This window comes from Schistocerca piceifrons, chromosome 3, assembly GCF_021461385.2.
Source record: "Schistocerca piceifrons isolate TAMUIC-IGC-003096 chromosome 3, iqSchPice1.1, whole genome shotgun sequence".
In the NCBI taxonomy this organism is placed as follows: Eukaryota; Metazoa; Arthropoda; class Insecta; order Orthoptera; family Acrididae; genus Schistocerca; species Schistocerca piceifrons.
The window spans coordinates 67292242-67309992 of NC_060140.1; the positions used below are offsets into that span (position 1 = coordinate 67292242).

Genomic DNA, 17751 nt, shown 5'->3' on the forward strand with positions numbered 1-17751 from the left:
CGGCTTCTCCACCGAGGACATTGGGGTATAGTGCGCACGAAACAACCTGCTCGTCAGCACTGTACTTGGTTCGGAATCGATGCTGCGATTACGAATACGTGCTCTTCTTGCATGGCGTGTGCCGAACAACACTCCGCACCACCACGGAAATTCTTTGCATGGCCAAAGGCCTCTTGCCCTTGGCAACGCTTACGCATTGATTTTGCTGGTCCATTCTGGAATGCTCGATGGCTGGTTGTGGTTGATTCATTCAGTAATTTCCGGATGTCTTCCACGACGTCATCTGCCACCATCCAAGCGTTGTCTCCTATCTTTTGTATTGAAGGTCTTCCACAGACTATTGTTTCCGACAATGGCCCACAATTCATGTGCGCAGAATTTCAGTCAGCCAATGGTATTCAACATCTGACATCCGCGCCGTTTTCGCCTCAGTCAAACGGTGCCGCTGAACGATTGGTCGGGACTTTCAAGTCAGATGTCGAAGCTGAAAGAGTCGCATGCTCGGGAGGACGCGTTATTGCTCTTTTTGTCTTCGTATCGCTCTCAGTCCCGAGATGGTCGCTCGACGGCTGAGTTGCTCCACGGTCGTCCTCATAGACCTTGATGTCTTTGCTACATCCGCCGTATCAGGTTACTGTGCAGCGGCAGCCACCTGCTTTTGCTCCAGGTGACGTTGTATATTATCGCAACTATCGAGGTTCACGGCGTTGGCTCGCAGGGCGCATTCTTCGCTGCCTCGGCCGCGCTATGTATCTGGTTTTTGGGGCCTCTGGTGAGGGGCGTCGGCATCTCAATCAGCTGCGCCTCTGTCGTCGCATGGGTTCTGCCGCTCCCCGTCTGCTTTCAGCGACGGTGCCGTCCGGTCAGCGCCCTGGGGACCCATCTACTGGCTCGCCTCATCCCCAGGTGTTACCGACGATGCCTTCCATTTTGCCCCATGGCGACGCGCCGCCGCCGCCGCCGCCTGTTCTCCCGCCGGCGGCGCCCGCAGTGGACGCGTCGCTGCAACCGCCAAGCGCCTCCCTGGGTCACGCGCCGTCGATCGCTTCCCGTGACCAGCTGTCCTCCGACATGGAACTCTTGCCCGCTCCGGACCAGATGCCGTCTTCGCCCGTCGGCTGCCCCGCCCCGATGGAGGTCGACCCTTCGGCCCCTCCCGTCTCTCTACGGGCGCATACACCGCATGTTGGCGTGCACCCTGGACTAGGTTTTCAGGCGTTTCCTAGCTCCCCTCGGACCGAATGGCCGGGTGCGGGTGGCACAGCCTCGCCTGTTGTTAGGCTCCCCACCTCGTCGCATACGTCAACATGGGGTCCTCCACACGGCGGGCGGAAGCCTTGTGACACAACCGTTCGCCAATTTGCGGGGGAGGAATGTGGTGTCACTGCCAGACACCACACTTGCTAGGTGGTAGCCTTTAAATCGGCCGCGGTCCATTAGTATACGTCGGACCCGCGTGTCGCCACTGTCAGTGATCGCAGACCGAGCGCCGCCACACGGCAGGTCTAGAGAGACTTACTAGCACTCGCCCAGTTGTACAGCCGACGTTCATAGCAGTGGTTCACTGACAAATTACGCTCTCATTTGCCGACACGATAGTTAGCATAGCCTTCAGCTACGTCATTTGCTACGACCTAGCAAGGCGCCGTATTCAACTGATATTTATATTGAAGCATGTGCTGCAAGAGCGATGTACTCCAAATATGGATTAAAGTTAAGTATTCCAAGAACTACGTTCTTTTCTTATTAGACTCAACTCCTTTAATTGTTCCAGACCTGACGCCAGTCTGCGTGTAATTAAACGCGTGCATTTCGGCTCCTCTAGCAACACGGTATTGGCTCTTCTGCCAACGCTACAAAAGGTATCTTTAGCAGTGTGTGTTATTTCATGCCGGCCGCGGTGGTCTAGCGGTTCTAGGCGCGCAGTCCGGAACCGCGCGACTGCTACGATCGCAGGTTCGAATCCTGCCTCGGGCATGGATGTGTGTGATGTCCTTAGGTTAGTTACGTTTAATTAGTTCTAAGTTCTAGGCGACTGATGACCTCAGCAGTTAAGTCGCATTGTGCTCAGAGCCATTTGAACCATTTTTTGTTATTTCACCAGCGCCTCATGGCCCCTACTTCCACGATAACGTTTTGGAATAACATGTGTACTTGAGTTGTCGTTCGTGAACCACCCTAATTCATGGTCCAATACCTAAAGGCGTCAACCAATCCAACTGATATAAATTTGTGCTTTTATAATGTGTTTTGATTACGGGTGATAACATCTTTTCTTTGCCTGCGATTTCTCACATTTTTACATGCTAGCAGCTGAAACTGAGTTTTTTTTATCTTCATTTTTACAACATTTGGTATTCAGCACGTTATGTGCCTGTAATACGTTATGTACCATAACATCTGTCCAAAACATGGATGATCGCTAGACTGAATGAATGTGGGTGCAGTTACAACACATGCGACTGGGTGAATTCAGGTGGAAATTCTTGGTTGAACTTTCAGGCAGCAGCTTGGGAAAGGCGATTGGATGTGATATTATTCGAAGCCGGCCCATGTTACCAGACAGTGGCGTCATCTGTCTGCCCAACCATTTTAAACAAGCGGCGACGTGATTGCTTCTTCCGGACCCACGCGTTAGGGACACCGTATTCGAATTTTTGACGTCAAACCAAGTGGAGAATCCTGAGTCGCAGGAACCAAGTGCTCTCCCTCAAGTCTTCTGATGGGAGACCATTAGCAAATTCATCCACCTGATTGTTCTTTGCATCCCCTCCAAGTTTGTTCGGTGTCATAGCTAGTAGGCGAGGCAGATTTTGTTTCAGATTGAAGTTACGGGGCGTTGACGAGACGACTAGCAGCATGTAGTCGCTGCTCCATGGTCACGTAAATATGGTGCACTGCTTTTGTGCTCACTTGAACGGTGATTTAGGACAGGAGCAAGTCCAGTTTTGACTTACGATTCCGTATAACCATTAACCTCTATCGTTTGCAGCACTGCGGGACTATCACGTGAGATATCTGTACTAACGTTATACAATGTTATTTAATCAGCCATGTTTTATTCAATGCATCGTGTGGCCACTTCCTTGATTCTCTTCAGTGCGAGTCACAAGTCGGCTTTGTCGATTCAGCCACTACCGGAAAATGGTGAACTTTGCTATCGACTTCTCTGTGTGTTCGAATATTTGTGTATTGCTGAATTATTATGATCGTTATGTTACCACGGTTTACTTGTAAGGACTGCAAGAAGCTATTATAGTATTAGGATTTTACACAGCGTGTGGGGTAATAAGATATTTTTGTAGTGTGGTACCTTGTCATAATCACACCTTTTTCCAAAACTGTTTCACAGAGGGACACCGCACTACAGTTCCTTCTCTAAATCCTCGCACGAACGAAAAAATGGCTGACATCGAAATAAATGTCCAAGGAATGGAAAAGCAACTGAAATCACTCAACAGAGGAAACTGCACTGGACCTGACGGGATACCAATTCGATTCTACACAGAGTACGCGAAAGAACTTGACCCCCTTCTAATAGCCGTGTACCGCAAGTCTCTAGAGGAAAGGAAGGTTCCAAATGATTGGAAAAGAGCACAGGTAGATCCAGTTTTCAAGAAGGGTCGTCGAGCAGATGCGCAAAACCATAGGCCTATATCTCTGACATGTATCTAGTGTAGAATTTTAGAACATGTTTTTTGCTCGCGTATCATGTCATTTCTGGAAACCCAGAATCTACTCTGTAGGAATCAAAATGGATACCGGAAACAGCGATCGTGTGAGACCCAACTCGCTATATTTGTTCATGAGACCCAGAAAATATTAGATACAGGCTCTCAGGTACAGTTCCGCACTGTCGGCTGATAAACAAAGTAAGAGTCAACGGAATATCAGAATAGCTGTGGGGCTGGATTGAAGAGTTTTTAGCAAATAGAACACAGCATGTTGTTCTCAATGTTGAGACGTCTACAGACATTAAAGCAACCTCTGTCGTGACAGAGGGGAGTGTTATGGAACCATTGGTTTTCTAAAAATATATATAAACGACCTAGTAGATAGTGTCGGAAGTTCCATGCGGCTTTTCGCGGATGATGCAGTAGTATACAGAGAGGAGGAGGAAGAAGAGATGAGTGTTTAACGCCCCGTCGACAACGAGGTCATTAGAGACGGAGCGCAAGCTCGGATGAGGGAAGGATGGGGAAGGAAATCGGCCGTGCCCTTTCAAAGGAACCATCCTGGCATTTGCCTGAAGCGATTTAGGGAAATCACGGAAAACCTAAATCAGGATGGCCGGAGACGGGATTGAACCGTCGTCCTCCCGAATGCGAGTCCAGTGTGCTAACCACTGCACCACGTCGCTCGGTATATACAGAGAAGTTGCAGCATTAGAAAATAGCAGTGAAATGCAGGAAGATCTACAGCGGATAGGCACTTAGTGCAGGAAGTGGCAACTGACCCTTAACATAGACAAATGTAATGTATTGCGAATACATAGAAGGAAGGATCCTTTATTGTATGTTTATATGATAGCGGAACAAACACAGCTAGCAGTTACTTCTGAAAAATATCTGGGAGTATGCGTACGGAACAATTTGAAGTGGAATGATCAATAAAATTAATTGTTGGTAAGGCGGGTGCCAGGTTGAGATTCATTGGGAGAGTCCTTAGAAAATGTAGTCCATCAACAAAGGAGGTGGCTTACAAAACACTCTTTCGACCTATACTTGAGTATTGCTCATCTTTGTGGGATTCGTACCAGGTCGGGTTGACGGAGGAGATAGAGAAGATCCAAAGAAGAGCGGCGCGTTTCGTCACAGGGTTATTTGGCAAACGTGATAGCGTTGCGGAGATGTTTATCAAACTCAAGTGGCAGACTCTGCAAGAGAGGCGCTCTGCATCGTGGTGTAGCTTGCTATCCGGGTTTCGGGAGGGTGCGTTTCTGGATGAGGTATCGAATATATTGCTTCGCCCCACTTATACCTTCCGAGGAGATCACGAATGTAAAATTAGAGAGATTCAAGAGCGCACGGAGGCTTTCCAGCAGTCGTTCTTCCCGCGAACCATACGCGACTGGAACATGAAACGTAGGTAATGACTGTGGCACGTAAAGTGCCCTCCGCCACACACCGTTCGGTGGGGTTGGGTTGGTTGGGGGAAGAGACCAAACAGCGAGGTCATCGGTCTCATCGGATTAGGGAAGGACGCGGAAAGATGTCGGCCGTGCCCTTTCAAAGTAACCATTCCGGCATTTGCCTGTAGCGATTTAGGGAAATCACGGAAAACCTAAATCAGGGTGGCCGGACGCGGGATTGAACCGTCGTCCTCCCGAATGCGAGTCCAGCGTGCTTGCGGAGTATAAATGTAGATGTAGATGTGTAGATGAAATCGGTGCCTTGTTTTTTTTCTGTGAGGAACAGCCTTCCCACAAGAATGTCACAAACTTTATAGTCTGATGTCTTCTGAATGGTCGTGCAGCACAACTAATTGAACTACGCATGTTAGTAGAGAATAACCGTTTTGGCTCCACAACGCATTTCAACACCTGACCTGCTACCCAGGAGAAAACGAGATTTGTGGGCTTGCTCTTGTCACATGTACTTGAAGGTGCTAATCATTCTAAAACATACGACTTGTAATGACTTTAACTATCAGTCTGCAGATGACGTAAATACTGACGTATGAGCTCCAAGTTAAATATAGTTCAGGAATACCTTTGTGAATAAATGTTTTCATGCCCCTGTTTAGTTAATTGAACTTCACCGCAATGTGCATAGGAGCACGCTTTCCCTCCTCTACTGATCTACAAACTCACAAAACTGTGAGTAGGTTTTTATATTGGTAACGCCACGAGCGCTATGTATGAAAATCTCTGGTTGTGCTGTGTGCAGTCTGTGGCTGGTTGGCATTGTTGTAATATTGGCTATTGTAGTGCTGGGCAGTTGGATGTGAACAGCGCGTAGCGTTGCGTAGTTGGAGGTGAGCCGCCAGCAGTGGTGGATGTGGGGAGTGAGATGGCGGAGTTTTGAGAGCGGATGATCTGGACGTGTGTCCATTAGAGAGACTAAATTTGTAAGACTGGATGTCATGAACTGACATATATATGATGACTTTTGAACACTATTAAGGTAATTACATTGTTTGTTCTCTATCAGAATCTTTCATTTGCTAACTAGGCCTATCAACAGTTAGTGCCTTCAGTAGTTAGAGTCTTTTATTTTGCTGGCAGTATTGGCGCTCGCTGTATTGCGGTAGTTCGAGTAACGAAGATTTTTGTGAGGTAAGTGATTCAGAAAGGTATAGGTTATTGTTAGTCAGGGCCATTCTTTTGTAGGGATTATTGCAAGTCAGATTGCGTTGCGCTAAAAATTTGGTATGTCAGTATGATCAGAATAAGTAAAGAGAGAAATGTCTGAGTACGTTCAGTTTTGCTCAGCTGTTTGAAAATCAAATAACATAAGGGGTTTATCAGCACAGTAATTGATAAATTTTTCTAAGGGGAGGCTTGTCAACCTGAAAGAGAGTGTTATTAAGAAAGCGCCGCTGTCGCGAATGCTGCAGCGTATCACCTGCTAGGAGGCGCCGGTTCGGGTCAGAGATGTAGTTGAACCTGTTCACGACTTCCTGAGGAGCGTCCAGCAGCTTCGCCTCGTCGCCGGCGTGGCAGGCGAGGTGGGCGAAGTACAGGAAGAGCGGCCGCTGCGTGTCGTGTTCGCCGATGAGCCTCTCAGCCTCGCCCGTGAACACGTCCGTCACGTACTGGCCAGAGTACTCCCAGGCGGTCTTCATGTCGTCGCGCATGTCGTAACCATGCATCTCCTACAAGATAACACTCTGCTTGAAACAGGAAGACACTGTAGACGCGGAAAATAAGAGTGTGTCAAGATTTGAAGGGCTTATTTCAATAGTCGTACAAGTCCATTACTTCCGCTTTTGTGTCGATAATGCTTCTGAAATTAATGATCCACACAAACAGAAAGAAAGGTTCATCTCTAGCAAGAAGCTATTGTCTTGTTTTGTTGTGGTCTTCAGTCCTGAGACTAATTTGATGCAGCTCTCCATGCTACGCCACCCTGTGCAAGCCTCTTCATCTCCCAGTACCTACTCCAACCTATATCCTTCTGAATCTGCTTAGTGGTCTCATCTCTTGGTTTCCCTCTACGATTTTTACCCTCCACGCTGCCCTCCAATGCTAAATTGGTGATCCGTTGAGGCCTCTGAACATGTCCTACCAACCGAGCCCTTCTTCTAGTCAGGTTGTGCCACAAAACTCTCTTCTCCCCAATTCTATTCAATACCACCTCATTAGTTATGTGACCTACCCATCTAATCTTCAGCATTCTTCTGTGGAACCACATTTACAAACTATTTATAGCCCATGTTCCACTTCCATACGTGGCTACACTCCATACAGATACATTCAGAAACGGCATCCTGACACTTACATCTATACTCGATGTTAACAAATTTCTCATCTTCAGAAACGCTTTCCTTGCCATTGCCAGTCTACATTTTATATCCTCTCTATTTCGACCATCATCCGTTATTTAGCTCCCCAAATAACAAAACTCCTTTACTACTTTATGTGTCTCATTTCCTAATCTAATTCCCTCAGCATCACCCGACATAATTCGACTACATCCCATTATCCTCGTTGTCCTTTTGTTGATGTTCACCTTATACCCTCCTTTCAAGACACTGTCCATTCCGTTCAACTGGTCTTCCAAGTCCTTTGCTGTCTCTGACAGAATTACAATGTCATCGGCGAACCTCAAAGTTTTTATTTCTTCTCCATGGATTTTAATACCTACTCCGAATTTTTCTTTTGTTTCCTTCACTGCTTGCTCAATATACAGATTGAATAACATCGGGTAGAGGCTACAACCCTGTCTCACTCTCTCCCCAATCACTGCTTCCCTTTCATGTCCCTCGACTCTTATAACTGCCATCTGGTTTCTGTACAAATTTTAAATAGCCTTTCGCTCCCTGTATTTTACCCCTGACACCTTGAGATTTTGAAAGACAGCATTCCAGTCAACATTGTCAAAAGCTTTCTCTAAATCTACAAATGCTAGAAACGTAGGTTTGCCTTTCCTTAATCTAGCTTCTAAGATAAGTCGTAGGATCAGTATTGCCTCACGTGTTCCGATATTTCTACGGAATGCAAACATCTTCCCCGAGTCGCCTCCTACTAGTTTTTCCATTCGTCTGTAAAGAACTCGCGTTAGTATTTTGCAGCCGTGACTTATTAAACTAATAGTTGGGTAATTTTCACATCTGTCTACACCTGCTTTCCTTGGGACTGGAATTATTTTATTGAATATTTCTGGTATCTCAACTGCAGATTTTTCAGCGCTCATTTAACTTTAGGACTCTGTCTCTCAAAATGAACAAAAATAGACTTTTACCACTATTGAAATAAGCCCTTCTTTGCTCCCAAACATCACGAGAAAAATCACCCGTGAAATTAGATCAGATGTCACTCAATAAATCGGGAAATACTAGCGCTCAACTAAACCTTATACTCAACAACAAATTTAACTTTCTTAGACGACAACACATAGATAATATACCAGGTCTGTTCAAAAAATTCCAGAACATTCGTAATTTCGCGCCAACGGTGTGTTGAAGCGAAATGCGGTTGGCATACCTGAACACGCCTGTGTTTAACGTGTAACAGCCGGAAGTTTCCTTGTTGTGCGTCTGTCAATTATTGTTCAGTGCTCTACTGAATAGAAAGTTGTGTCCCGCAGTTTGCGAATTTCGAGATGGCAGTGTTAGAGGACCAAAGTGTCTGCGTTAAACTTTGCGTAAAACTGAAGAAAACCTTTTCAGGGCCACACCAAATGATGCAGGAAGCCTACGGTGATGAGTTCTTAAGCCATACTCGGTGTTAAGAATGGTTCACACGGTTTAAAGATGGCCGGATGGAAGTTAATGGTGACTCTCCTTCAGGACTCACTTCGACATCTACCGATGACTCTAACGTCAGGAACATCAGTGGAATTGTGCATGCCAGTCGAAGACTGACTGCAGAAGAATGTAACATTTCGGTTCGACCATGCCACAAAATCTTGACACAGCATCTTGGAATGAATCGTGTTGCCGCCAAGTTCGTCTACACGGTTCGTGACTCAACACCAGAAAGACCTTCGCTTCGCAGTCTGTGAAGAGCTTTTCCATCGCGCAAATGAGAACGAGGTGTTTCTCAAGAGAATCATAACTGCTGGTGAGACGTGAGTCTACAGTTGTGATGTTGAGGCGAAGTTTCAGTCTTCATAATGGGTCGGGAAAGGTTATCTAACACCAAAAACGTTAGCAGGCAAGGTAAAATATCAAAGCCACGCTGACAGTTTCCTTTGACATTGAAGGATTAGTTCATCATGACAGCATGCCACAGAAAGAAATTGTTAATAGATGGTACCACAGGGACGTGTTGTGGTGCCTGCGAGAAATTGTAGGAAGGAAACTGCCTGAAATGTGGCGACGCAATTCATGACTCTTGCATCACGATAACGCATCGCCACATTCATCCCTGTTCATGCACCAAAAACAAAATCCCCGTGCTGTCTCATCCTCCGTACTCTACAGACCTGCCCCCTCAGGAACTTTTCTTTATTTCCAGTGTTAAAAACCCGCAGAAAGGAAAAAGATTTGCAACGACAGACAAGATAAAAGAAAATTCACAGGCGGCGGTTCCCGCGATCAAGCAAGAGGCGTACCAAGACTGCTTCCGGAAATAGAAATGGCAACAGTGTATCACTTGTGGAGGAGAATATTTCGAAGAAGACCATGCACAAAAAGTAAAAAGTAAGAGTAGAAGAATATTGTGGACAAAGTTCCGGAATATTTTGAAAATACCTAGTACATCTGAAAGTCGCATGTTTCATCAATGATTAACGAATACGAATCATCAAGAGGCAGATGATAAATCTTAATCTAACAGTCTTCAGTCATATACAGTTAATGTTCCTGGCCCTTACTGAGTCTCACCTTTGTCTACAATAATGATGTAGGCTGAAGCAATGCATTAATATTTGTACCACTGGTGAGATTCGAAACCAAGTCTAATGCCAGCATGGTTCCTTTGAAAGGGCACGGCCGACTTCCTGAAAACAACCCAACCAACAACCCAATGAACCCAAGTCACCTACTCGTACAAATTTTAGTTCATTGCTTCAGCCTACATCATGTCATAGATAAAGTGAGACATAATACGTCTTAGAAGTATAAGCTGTATATGATAAATGCATCAGCTACGCCTGATATAAATGTAGTATTAACGCCGTTTGGCACAACGATAATGTGTTATTTCAATACTGGAGATCCTCGGCAATAATGATGCATGTTTAGAAGGGGAATACCAATGGACAGGGTTCATATCGCGGAGGGAGACGTACGAGCTGGGGGTGCTTCAGTGCCTGTATGGGGAACGGCTGTCGCATCTGTATAGTAAGCAGGAGCCCTGGGTTAGAACAACGGCAGTAATACAAACTTTAATTCATTGTTTCAGCTTACATCATTATCCTACCTAACAATCTTTGTTTATATTGGTTCAGTCTTTGTCAATGCACGTGCATCATCATAATTCGGGGCCCCGCATCTGTTTCATAGTTTCTGTTTCGCCACCGTGGTTGGCAGTCAATTTCGCATCTGAAAGTTGGATTCAGTGTTTTACGTTCTTTACTCTATAGCACAAGACGGCATTTTCAACCTTCCTCTTAAATGTTTTCTTCAAAATAATTCCTGTACAATCAATCTGTTGTACTCACTCCTCAAACTACTTAGATAAATAAAATCTCATGATTTAAAGATTTGAGTAATCCAAGCAAAAATATTAATATAAAGTTTTATTCAACGTTTTTATGAAATCTACTGGCAGATGAAAACTGTGTATCCGACTGAGACTCGAAACTAACATACAGGGTGGTCCATTGATAGCGACCGGGCCGAATATCTCACGAAATAAGCATCAAACGAAAAAACTACAAAGAACGAAACTCATCTAGCTTGAAGAGGGAAACCAGATGGAGCTATTGTTGGCCCGATAGATGGCGCTGCCATAGGCCAAACGGATATCAAATGTGTTTTTTTTAAATAGGAACCCCCAGTTTATTACATATTCGTGAAGTACGTAAAGAAACATGAATGTTTTAGTTGGACCACTTTTTTCGCTTTCTGATAGATGGCGCCGTAACAGTCACAAACGTATAAGTACGTGGTATCACGAACATTCCGCCAGTGGGGACGGCATTTGCTTCGTGATACATTACCCGTGTTAAAATAGACCGTTTACCAATTGCGGAAAAGTTCGATATCGTGTTGATGTATGGCTATTGTGATCAAAATGCCCAACGGTTGTGTGCTATGTATGCTGCTCGGTATCCTGGACGACATCATAAAAGTGTCCGGACCGTTCGCCGGATAGTTACGTTAATTAAGGAAACAGGAAGTGTTCAGCCACATGTGAAACGTCAATCAGGACCTGCAACAAATGATGATGCCCAAGTAGGTACTTTAGCTGCTGTTGAGGCTAATCCGCACATCAGTAGCAGACAAATTGCGGGAGAATCGAGAATCTCAAAAACGTCGGTGTTGAGAATGCTACATCAACATCGATTGCACCCGTACCATATTTCTATGCACCAGGAATCGCATGGCGACGACTTTGAACGTCGTGTACAGTTCAACCACAGGGTACAAGAGAAGTTACGGAGCGATGACAAATTTGTTGCTCGCGTTCTATTTAGCAACGAAGCATCATTCACCACCAGTGGTAACGTAAACCGGCATAATATGCACTATTGAGCGACGGAAAATCCACGATGGCTGGGACAAGTGGAACATCAGCGACCTTGGCGGGTTAATGTATGGTGCAGCATTATGGGAGGAAGGATAATTGACCCCCATTTTATCGATGTCATTGTAAATGACGCAATGAATGCTGATTTCCTAGGTAGTGCTCTACCGATGTTACTACAGGAGGTTTCACTGCATGACACACTGGCGATGTACTTCCAATATGATGGATGTTCGGCACATAGCCCGCGTGCGGTTGAAGTGCTATTGAATAGCATATTTCATGGCAGGTGGATTGGTCGTCGAAGCACCATACCATGGCCCGCACGTTCACCGGATCTGACGTCCCCGGATTTCTTTCTGTGTGGAAAGTTGAACGATATTTGCTATCGTGATCCACCGACAACGCCTGACAACATGCGTCAGCGCATTGTCAATGCATGTGCGAACATTGCGGAAGGCGAACTACTCGCTGTTGAGAGGAATGCCGTTACACGCATTGCCAAATGCATTGAGGTTGACGGACGTCATTTTGAGCATTTATTGCATTAATGTGGTATTTACAGGTAATCACGCTGTAACAGCATGCGTTCTCAGAAATGATAAGTTCACAAAGATGCATGTATCACATTCGAATAACCCAAATAAAATGTTCAAACGTACCTAGTTCTGTATTTTTATTTAAAAAACCCACCCGTGACCAACTGTTCGTCTAATATTGTGAGCCATATGTTTTATGACTATTACAGCGCCATCTGTCACAAAGCGAAAAAAGTGGTCCAACTACAACGTTCATATTTCTTTACGTACTACACGAATATGTAATAAAAATGGGGGTTCCTATTTAAAAAACGCAATTGATATCCGTTTGACCTATGATCTAGTTTCCTCCTTGAAACAAGACAAGTTTGGTTCTTTGTAGTTTTTTAGTATGATGCTTATTTCGTGAGATATTTGGCCCGGTCACGTTCAATGGACCACTCTGTGTATATGATTTAATAAGAATCATCATCATTATGTTGGCTGTAATAAAATTTTTGGTGTTTGCATACTTAATTGATTTATTCATTCCAATACATGTTCAGGAAGATATTTCTCATCCTTAGGTATTACTTACAGCAAACTAGGCCTCATCCCGTCCATATTTCACTGTGCCTTGTGATTCCAGACAATCGTGGCAGTTCATTCGTGGGAACAGTCTAAACTACTTCATCGAAACCCATCCAAAATATGATGCCCGTACCTCTACAGCATTCGAAGAACTATGCAGTTACATGCATCGAGGTCGTATCATTAGAAAATTGTAGCTAAGTGCAAGAAAATCCAAATATTAGCCATGCTGGTTGTGAAAACTGGAAACCAGTCCACTACCTAAGCAACAGCGGTGTACTGTGCCGAAATAGGCCGTAACCACAATACTGTGTGTTTCAGGTGTATGTGCGTGAGTTAAACAACCAGATATCTTACATCAGTCGCAAATATGAAGTCGTAGTAGCCGACCCATCCGTTCCAGTAGCCAAAGTGTGAGTCGAAGCCACGGTGCGTGGGCGTGTAGTTCTTGGCGTGGTGTCCCAGATGCCACTTTCCGATCGCCCTGGTGACGTAGCCCAACTCCTGCAGGTACTGCGGCAGGATCTTGCCCGCTGGCAGCCCGCGGGGCTCGGCGCCCCATATCACGTGACCCTGCATACCTGCCGGCAGAAGGAGTACCTGTTACTAATTCAGAGCATTAAATTGACAGCCTCTGTAATAGTAGGTGAAGTCAGATTCTAGAAGTATTGGACATTTTTGTGATATTTCATAACAGCGTAACCTAGGAATAAGAAGTTCCTGTGACGAAACTTAAAGCTACAGAATTTTGGCCTTAACTAGGAATTTTGACTTTTTACGTATCTAAGGTTTGTAATATATTGACCAACGAACTAACCAGCAAATTAATTTTGATGGGATAAAGTTTCGGAGAAAGTATATCGTTTCATAAGTTAACTATAATAATAATAACAGTACAACCCGAGTGAACCGAAATAAGGGCGAGGGGGTGGGAGGAAGCCGTTTCGTATACCAGTTTCTTCGTCTGAGTCATCGACATCTAATATTTACTGCAATATTTTGTATTCAGTGGCGGACCCAGGATTTTGTTTTCGGTAGGGCTTGACCCAACTGAGCGTAGGCTTTCTGAAGGTAAACATTAACATTCTAAAAAGCACATTTAACGCATAGCGAGTCTCCTCGGGTAGCGCTTTGCAAATTCTTCAATGACTTCGACAGGTTGTAGATAGGCTTGACCCAACTGCCAGACACATCTCGGTGAATTTTCCACAAAATACAGCCTTATTACTTATTTTATACCTGCACTTCATTTTGTTCTATGTATTTTAAGTTTTCTGGTAATATTACTGTCTGTGAATTTACTCTTGCACGAATCAGTTATGTGAAGACATGACATGACCGGACAATGGGTGGAAACAAATAATCCAAGGGAACCCTCAGCTTGATTCACTTCTGAATACTCTTACACAGTATTGAAAGGTATTTCTGTTTGTTGACGATAGTGCTGCTGCTGCCCTATGTTTTTTTTTTTTTTTTTTTTTTTTTTGCGTCACTGTGAGTTATTATTGCGCAGAACACGCTAACAAAATATCACGGCAATATTTATAATATGCTCTTGTGTCATAGCCTTGAATTCTTTCCAACCAGCCTGTAAACTTACTATCGCGTAGCGACTCTACACGAAATTTCTGGGTATACTGTCCCTTTATTTTACATATGTTTACCACTAAAACAACAGCAACTGATTTAAGAAACACCACATTACCATTGGCACTACAGATATGCACTGTGCAATTGCAGATTTATTAATACTAGAGCGCATAACAAAACGGGTGCATAACAATACGACCACAAAACAACATGGAAACGAAGACAAAATATCGTGCATTATAAATATTTAGGTGATACAAATTTAAGAGCTACTAGCCTCTAGCAAATGAAATATTGTTGTTTGCTGTATGTAGAATGGATCAAGTGATTTAAAAAATAATTTTACCGTAAATCAACCCAGTCTTTTTAAAATCCACCATAATTCACCCCAGCCAGTAGACGCAAAATCTGCACACTAGACAGGTACTGAAAACCACCGATTTTAGTGGGAAAAATCAATAACTTGGCAATACTGATCCAGAGTCCAGACCACAGTCACCCACACCACGCCAACCGAAAGATCAGAGAAACTCAGCCTAATAAAAAGTCAGAAACTCGACTAATCGTGTTTGTATGAATTTCATTAAGTGCATACAAAATAATCACAAAGATCTACCTGCTGAACGTTGAGCCGACAATGATTAGTCACCGTCATTGTTTCCAGATAATACTGGTTCATTTTCTCTCTCCTTTCTGCACGTAGTATAGTACTAAGACAGTAGGATATATCAAGTTTAATTTGAGATTTGACATGGGTGGACTCAGCTGCTTTTGTGTGTATGTGTTTTTGAAAGTTTTCAGGGCCCAACAAATAAAAAATATCTTTTTAGGGTATGCTTATGTTCTTCATTAGATTTAAAATTGCAGCTTTAGAATTACAGTACATTAATATACTGTGTACTGTACTTTATTGTTTATAACATAGTATAAAAATACGCACGCAACGGAAAAAAATGCCACATGAATGCACTACTGCTGGTAGCGTAGCTTTGTTTAGATTGGCTAGTCGGTTGCTGGGGAAGCTACTCAAAGAAAGGCTGCCCCGAAATCCAGCACACGCCCCCACACGTCTACAGCTTTTTCTTAATTTTTAATGCGATTTTCGGGATCGTTTTGAGTAGCCTGGATTTCGGTTGACTGCGTCTGGTTAACTGGAGGTTTTGCTATATCCATTTTCCGACGAGTTTCGCCTTTTGTATTAAAGACGTCGTTAACAGATTTTTCTGGATTTATAAATAGTTCAGATTTTTCATATTTTATTTATAAACCTGAACAACTAAACGTCATAATTTTTAACTTTTGCCTTTTCTGACAATTTCCGCGGTTAATTTATGAAACCAACATTCTTTCGTAATCAGTAATTGGAGTTTCTCGCTTCCGTATAATAACTGAAAGTCTGTAATGATACATCTACTACAAATTTACCAGTTCGTCGGACACGTCAAGTTCTCAGTGTATCCTGCGAGTGTTTCGACCACGTTTTGCATCATCAGCTGAAAAACTGGAAGTAGGCTTTTACTTACTTGATACGCATCTTTTACCAAAAGTTCAAGAGCGGAAGTGATGAAATACTAACTTATGAAATCGTCCCAGTGTATAAGGTTTGTTGGCACTCTCGAATTACTAGTCTTCGTAGCTGTAATTAGTTGTATCGATCGGCACACTACTTGGGAAGTCAGACGGTATGTCACCAGACTCATACATCTTACACACCAATATGAATAGTCGTTTTGCTACCACTTGCTCCAGTGACTTCAGAAACTCTAATGCAATGTTACCTATCCCTTCTGCCTTATTTGTTCTTAAGTCCTCTTAAGCTCTATAAAATGTTGATGCTAATACTAGAGCCTCTATATCTCCTAAATCGACTCCTGTTTTTTCTTGTATCACATCAGGCAAATCTTCAATGTACCCATTCTACCTATTCGCTCTCTCATGTGCATTTACAAGTGGAATGACCGTTGCACCCTTAATGTCATTACCCTTGCTTTTAATTTCACCGGAGGTTGTTTTGACTTTCCTATATGCTGAATCAGTCCTTCTGAAAATCATTTCTTTTCCAATTTCTTCGCATTTTACATGCAGCCATTTCACATTAGCTTCCCTGCACTTACTATTTATGTCATTCCTCAGCGACTTGTACATAAATATTATTAAATTTCCGTGACCATTTTTGTATATCCTTCTTTAATCGACCAACTGAAGTATTTCTTCTGCTACCCACAGTTTCTTCGCCGTTGCCTTATTTGTACCAATCTTTATCTTTCCGACATCTGTGATTGTTCTTTTTAGAAATGTACTACCTAATGAGCTATTCATATTACTATAACTATAGCCTTAGAGAACTTCAAGCGTATCTCGCCATTCCATAGTACTTCCGCACACACTTCTTTGCCTATTGATTTTTCGTAACTAATCTCTTAATCTCCAGTCCACTCTTCATCACTGCTACATTGTCATCTGAGTTTACATCTCCTCCTCGGTGCGCCTTGCAATCCAGCATCTGTTTTCGGAATCTCTATCTGACCATGGTGTAATCTAACTGAAACATTCCGGCATCCCCTGACCTTTTCCAAATCTACCTTCTCTTCTTCTGATTCTTTAACCGACTATTCGTTATTACTAGCTAAAATTTCTTACAGAAATCTATTAGTCTTTCTCCTTTCTCATTCCATGTTACAAGCCCATATACTCTTGTAACCCTTTATTCTGCTCCTTCCCCTACAACTGTATTCCAGTACCCCATGACTATTAGATTTTCAGGTCCCTTTCCGAGCTTTATTACCCTTTCAATATCCTCATATACTTTCTCTCTCTCTTCATCTTCAGCTCGTGACGTCGGCATATGTACCTGAATTATCATTTTCGATGGTGGTTTACTGTCGATCCGGATATGAATAATCCTATCACTGAACTGTTCACAGTAAATAACTCTCTGCCCTACCTTTCTATTTATACAAATTCTACTCGCTATATACTATTTTCAGCTGCTGTTGGTGTTACCCTGTAGTCATCTGACCAGAACTTATTGGACCCTTTTTCTTTGAGAAAACTATGAAGAGTGCTCGTTATTTCAGCATGCTCCGCAATAACTACGTTCCACAGCTTCTTGCCTCTGCGTTGCGCTTCAACAAGCAATGTTTCATGTAAGATGGAGCACGGACGGTTCGATATGCGGGTCATTTCACTTAATTTTCAAGGTCGTTTCATTGAAGAACAATTTTGCCTCTCCCTCCGCCCCCCCCCCCCGGCAGT

General features: G+C 43.6%; 1 protein-coding gene across 1 annotated transcript in view; it reads right to left on the minus strand.

Moving 5' to 3' along the window:
* The window catches only part of LOC124788396 (arylsulfatase B-like), a 103394-nt gene that overhangs the window by 49079 nt on the left and 36564 nt on the right, over nucleotides 1-17751 (minus strand). Inside the window, exons 4-6 of the mRNA XM_047255662.1 lie at nucleotides 13264-13487; nucleotides 9591-9605; nucleotides 6567-6816 (exon numbers count right to left, since the gene is read on the minus strand). Of these exons, the coding sequence (XP_047111618.1) occupies nucleotides 6567-6816; nucleotides 9591-9605; nucleotides 13264-13487 (489 nt within the window). The remainder of the gene's footprint in view (nucleotides 1-6566; nucleotides 6817-9590; nucleotides 9606-13263; nucleotides 13488-17751) is intronic.